The sequence below is a fragment of the Eubalaena glacialis genome, chromosome 11 (assembly GCF_028564815.1).
Source record: "Eubalaena glacialis isolate mEubGla1 chromosome 11, mEubGla1.1.hap2.+ XY, whole genome shotgun sequence".
In the NCBI taxonomy this organism is placed as follows: domain Eukaryota; kingdom Metazoa; phylum Chordata; class Mammalia; order Artiodactyla; family Balaenidae; genus Eubalaena; species Eubalaena glacialis.
This window is the reverse complement of record NC_083726.1, coordinates 64,085,755-64,091,865: the sequence shown is the minus strand read 5'-3', so window position 1 is coordinate 64,091,865 and position 6,111 is coordinate 64,085,755. Positions and strand designations below refer to the sequence as shown.

The window sequence follows — 6,111 nt, the reverse complement described above, 5'->3', positions numbered from 1 at the left end:
CATAAAAAGAATACTGCAGATCATTAGTACTACATGAGCCCGTCTGGGGGGGTGTGTGTGTGTGTGAGAGAGAGAGAGAGGGAGGGAAAGAGAGAAAAACTTTTTTGCAATGGCTACCTCTACAGAGTGGGACAAGGATAAGTAAGTTATACCTTTCTTTATTGTTTGAATTTATCACTTTGTGTATTACTTTCATTATGAAAAAGCTAGTTTAAAATTTTCATTTAACTGCAAGGTTCAATAGTGAACAAATGCAATTTTTTAAAGCAAGTTGAATAATTACAATGTTCTATCATTACACCAATTCGTATCAAGTATATAGCATTAGCACTATAAATATTTGTTTGAAGCTAAAGAAAGCCTAAGAGATTTTCTAGTTAATTTGAGGATCTATGATTACAAACTTGTATAAATTCATTTCTATATAAATTTGAAAACTACTCTTAAAAAACCCTCTATCGCCAAGTAAAAATTAGTAAGTGTAAATTTATAGTAAATATATTAATAGAATTCTGTGTATCATTTACAGTAAACAAGAGTCACAGATTCAGATTTAGAAGGGACCGTAAAAGTCCAACCCTCCCAGCCTAACATTCAGAAAGAATTGGAATAAATAAATAAATAAAAATAAAAAATAGCAGCCTGCTGGGGAGAGAGCTGACTTCCCTGAAGCTGAGAACCAGTCCTAGGAACATAATACAATTAGAAATGTCCCCCCAAAATGGGGACATCTGGTAATCAGTCACTAAAAAAGTATTTTGGCCTAATATGTCAAGTTGTCCAGGTCGATTTTAAACAAGTCATTTGACTTAATTTTCTAGTTTCAAAATTTTCAATTTCTTTCAAACCAAAAGAAAACAGACCATGTTGAAGGTTGATTTTAATGAACGAAAATCTCTGTATAAAAACATTTAAACTTTATCAAATGCTTTAAAAATACACACACAGATCCAAATCCAATACAGAATCTTCTGAACATTATCATTTTTCACCTCAGCATAACATGTAGAGGGATTTCTGGATAAAACTTTACATGTGAAAAAAGACCCATAGTCTTACACATGCACACACACACAAGAGCACACAATCACAATCAGGAAGAACTACAGTATATGGTAAGAATGCAAACAGGATGGGAATGAATTTCTTGTAAAGCTTATATAAAAGAACGCTACATGAGTAAAAGAACTTTCTATACCAAGAGAAGATGCAGAGAGGGGAAAGAGAAAGCAGAGGTTAGTCTAACTCAATAAATAGTTTGAGAAGGTCATTCAAGAACAATGAATTTGGGGAGTTACAGATAATCCCTAGTTTTCACCACCTCAAATCCTGTGAATCTGATAACTGATGATGCTTTGAAAGTGTCTATGTTTTCATTTTTTTGTAGGTCTTGATTTGTTCATCATTTAGGTGTGGTTTGTCCCTTTTGGTGTTAATTCCTCAGTTCTCGCTCAGTGTTATATCCAATTCACCAGAAGAGCCACAGTAAGAAACGGTGGCAAGCACAGAGGACTGCAAGGGTGGCAGTCACGGATGGCAGTTAATAACAGCCAGACGGCCTGGGTTTGCATTTCAGTGTCACTAGCTGCTAGCTGCCTGTTACTCAGCAAGCTCCCCGGCCACTCTATGTCTCCATTTCCTCATCTTCAGTTAGGGATCATTATTACCTACTTCATATAGGGCTATTGAGAGGATTTAAACAAGATAATCCATTTAAAGAATTTATCACACTGCCTGACACAACTAAATGTGCAATAAATGTTACCTAAAATTACTATTAGTCATAGAATTACAGGGGAATCCAAAGAAGAATTTTCTTCTTTCTCCGTATTTCTCTTTAATGAGGTTTTCAGGGGCAAAAAAAGGTTGAGGATCTAGTCTTATGAATATAGATGTTTGCTTTTATGTTAGAAAAAAAAATTACATGGCTCCATATCACAAAATTTAACATCTTTCCATTAAACATCACACAATCCTCATCATCATTATGCCCTACACACACCCTAAATGATGTGGAGTTTCTATTGATATTCAACAACAATAGGGTCCAGAAATTTTAAATAAGAAATAGTTGCAGAAATGCATGTTGGGCAGTAATCTGTGGGTGCCCTAAGAGCCTGGGCCAACACAGATGCCTGGGATTCTGCCTCCAAGGCCTGGACACAGTCAGATGGGTCAGGTTCCTGCAGCCCTTCAAAGCTCCATTTGCGACCCCCTTCAAGAGGGGAGTTCCCAATAGATGAAAGCAGCAGCAGCCACTGAGGATGGAATGCCCCACACCTACTTCAGTATGATATGATAGCTATCATTGGTTTCTGCTGTAAAAAAAAAGAAAAAAGAATAATCTTTAGTTACCTCTAAAACACAGCAGGAGAAAAATATATGTGGTAAGGTTCTTTAGAGAAAGAAAAAACAGAAGGACAAAGGGCAGTATACTTAATTATCACAGAATACTTGTAATAAATATGCATTATAAGAACAACATGCCTCCGTTTCATCCTTTGTCCATGGAAGGTGGAAGAAAATGGCAGGAAGTCATCAGTTACACTTTGTCTACTCTAATAATGGCAAGAAGCCAATTCATAAAAAGGAACAATCTGTAATAATGTCACTTTCTTTACCTCAAATATGGCAGTTAATACTTTCCCTCTTGCCTCAGAGAAGTACTATAAAAAAACCCTCAAACTCCTTCGAGAAGGGCATTTGTCTTACTACTTCATTACCTTTCATTGTGTCCAGAATAAAACAGGCTTCTTCCTGAAAGTTCTGTATCATCTGAAAAAAGCAAGAAATTTTGCTGATTATTAAAACCTTGGTTTGCTATATTTATTTTGCCTGTGTGTTTTTTAATTATATTAGATATAAGTGAAGAATAATCCTTTGTTTTGTTTTCTCTCCTATTTAGTTTTCAAAAGCTTTAAAAGCTAAGCATTCTAAAACAGCTTTCTTAAAATTCGAGTGTGCATTTTCCTGGGCTAACCTCAAGACTTTCCAAGGGGCACACAGATACAGATAGGCCCATATGGGAGGAATTAAACTTCCATATCTGTTCTTTCCTAAAACCATCTGAGAACCTCTTCAGTTTTCCTTTCCCACTTCCCTTCTCAAACTCCCTTTTCCCATTTTATAAAATAAAGGCAAGAGTTTCACCCTCCTGAAATCCTATGAAGATGTACTGCCCTGGGGTATAAAAGCCTCCAGGATGCAAAAGTGTAATTGCAAATGGGAACTCAAATGACTGGGTAATAAAGTCTTATTTTCAATTCTTTCCTTTCACCAGAATTGAAGTGATCTAATCACAAATTGTCAAATGACAGATGATTCAAAATAATTTTTGATAATATCACTATGCAATTTTTGGCACATAACTCAGAAGTTAAAAAAAAAAATCCAGCAATGCCGTTACAGCAAACTCCATCCATTCCTGTCTATCAATTTATATGAAACAGATTCCACAGCACTTATATCTAGGGGAAAAAAAACAGGATGGAATTGATGCTGAACTCTATTTCATTCTAGCAATCAATAGACAGTATTTATCTATCGATGAATTAATTGTCTGGGGGAGAGAGGGTAAGGAATCGAGTAATCCCATCCATCTCATTAATAGATGCACTTTTATTGTATTTTATTTTATTTATTTATTTATTTTGGCCACACCATACGGCTTGCGGGATCTCAGTTCCCTGACCGGGGATTGAACCCCAGGCCCTGGCAGTGAAAGCTGAGAATCCTAACTACTAGGCTACCAGGGAACTCCCTAGATGCACTAATGCATTAATACATTTTTTCTTAATGTTTAATAATTACTTATCAAAACATATAATACATTTATGTTATTTTAATCCATTGTATAATTATGGTGATAATTCTATTCAAAAGAGATATTTTTTACTTTTATTGAAGCAAATTTTTGTTTTAAAGAAATATGGTAGGATAATTAATAAAAGATAGTCAAGCATAAAAGTAGGTTATGGTAAGATGAAATTCTGTGGGGGAAGTGAATGAAAATACGAGTTTAAGGAAACAAATGATATAAAAATTCTGTTAAAAAAGTATATTCATGTATTTTTTTAAACAGATGACAGTATTAAATTACTCTTGTATTTAGGTTACATGGAATATAGCTAGAGTAGTGAAGTAATCATTTCATTTTTAAATGTCATATAATATGCCCAGAAATGACATCTTTTGCAACTATTTAAACTTAAAACAAAAAATTTTAAGTCAACTTAAAAATGTGCAAGGGGATACACAGTTTTAAAAAATCATTGTAGGAGGTAAGCAAACAAAAACATTTGAAAACCTCTTGTCTTAGAAAACAGAGCACTCTGCCCCAGGAGAACGGCTCCTGCTCCTGTCCTATGGCCAGACAAATCATTGTCATCTGGTGATTCAGCTGTGCCGAAAATCTACCTCGTCACTAATGAGCACATGGATTCCTGTGGGCCCCTGCTTGTAGATCTGGCTGATCTGGCAAGGCGAAATGCTGAAAAGCTGAGCAATTTTTTCTGTCAGTTCAACAGCTGTCAGTTCTTCAAGGTAGATGGCATGGTAAACTGCAAAAAGGAGAAAGCAAAGGCAGTCAGTACAGAGTGTCTCTGGTCTTAAATGTAATCTGATCACTAGGAATGCCCACTCTTCTGAAGGACTCAGAGGCAGACTGCCTGAATTGAAATCCCAGCTCAACCACTCGCTAGCTGTGTGACCTGGGGCAAGTTACTTAACATCCCTAAGCCTCATCTTCCTCATCGAAATGTTGGCGAGAACAATAAAATCTACTGCAAAGAGGAAACACCAGTTGTAAAAAGTAAAACATGTAAAAGTGCTGAGAATAGTGCCTGGCATACATTAGGAACTCAATAAACATCAGCAATTACCATTACTGCGAGCAAATGCTGAATCTGCTGTTTGATAAGTTCCCATCACACATGCTCGTAAGCCATCTCTTCGTTTTTCTTCGTATCTGCCCTGGCCTGTCCAGAACGACCTACCGAAGAAAGTACCGTTTGAGTCTCCATCCTCGTGCTTCTGCTGCTGTTGCTGCTGCCGTTGCTGCTGCTCCCTCAGCTGCAAGGACTCCTGACAAACGTAAATGGTTAGCCTTGGGCGCACCATCCTAGGGAGGAAAAAACGAAAGCTGTTACTCAAATTCTTCACGGTGAGCACATTTTAAGGAAGAACTTGTGTGTCTACATCAATGCTATAGAAAAGGGGTTGAAAACTGGCAGCCCTTGAGCCAATGCAGCTCATTTGCTCTGTTTTATTAGCTTCCCACTGGTGTGTGTGTGTGTGTGTGTGTGTGTAACTGAATTCATTCCAACAGAAGCCCTCATATAAACCTCTGGTTCTCCTTGAAAAATCAGATCTGGTGATCCAAGGCCCTCATTCTTACAAAACACCCAATCAGCTGTTCTACTTGCGTGGTGCATGCATTCTTCAGGACACCCCAGACTTGACTGTCACTCATTTACATGTGGTCTCTGTAGTCATTTGAGTTTGTAACCTTTGATGTAAAGGTTAGAAAGATTCAAAATGTGTGAGCCACTGTTTTGTGGGTCAGTTCAAGACATACCTTCTATTGATACTTAAAAGTACCAATACGGTAAACTAGAAAACCTTATTTCCCTCATTATCTTCTCCTAAGCATCTTTAGCCTTCTGTTCTTTCTTCTTAGACAACAATATTGAATTACCTCTTGCTCTGATCATCTTATTCCTTCCTATTTCTAAATGCTCTGTAGGTAATACTTTTTTTAAAATAAATTTATTTATTTTATTTATTTATTTTTGGCTGTGTTGGGTTTTCGCTGCTGCGCGCGGGCTTTTTCTAGTTGCGGCGAGCATGGGCTACCCTTCGTTGCAGTGTGCGGGTTTCTCATTGCGGTGGCTTCTCATTGCGGAGCATGGGCTCTAGGCACGCGGGCTCAGTAGTTGTGGCTCACGGGCTCTAGAGCACAGGCTCAGTAATTGTGGCACACGAGCTTAGTTGCTCCGCGGCATGTGGGATCTTCCCAGACCAGGGATCGAACCCATGTCCCCTGCATTGGCAGGCTGACTCTCAACCACTGCACCACCAGGGAAGCCCCTCTGTAGATAATACTTTTAAAAT

The 6,111-nt window shown here is 37.6% G+C and overlaps 1 protein-coding gene across 3 annotated transcripts in view; it reads right to left on the bottom strand.

The window, feature by feature from the left end:
• Positions 1-871: 871 nt before the first annotated feature.
• Positions 872-6,111, bottom strand: part of TFCP2 (transcription factor CP2) — a 49,914-nt gene continuing 44,674 nt past the window's right edge. For 2 of the 3 annotated variants that reach the window (XM_061205063.1, XM_061205062.1), the window contains 4 exons: positions 4,995-5,119; positions 4,417-4,559; positions 2,724-2,775; positions 872-2,318 (listed from right to left, as the gene is read on the bottom strand). In XM_061205063.1, coding sequence (XP_061061046.1) covers positions 2,281-2,318; positions 2,724-2,775; positions 4,417-4,559; positions 4,995-5,119 — 358 coding nt within the window. In that variant the 3' untranslated portion in view covers positions 872-2,280. The remainder of the gene's footprint in view (positions 2,319-2,723; positions 2,776-4,416; positions 4,560-4,994; positions 5,120-6,111) is intronic. The other variant, XM_061205064.1, reaches the window with a different exon arrangement.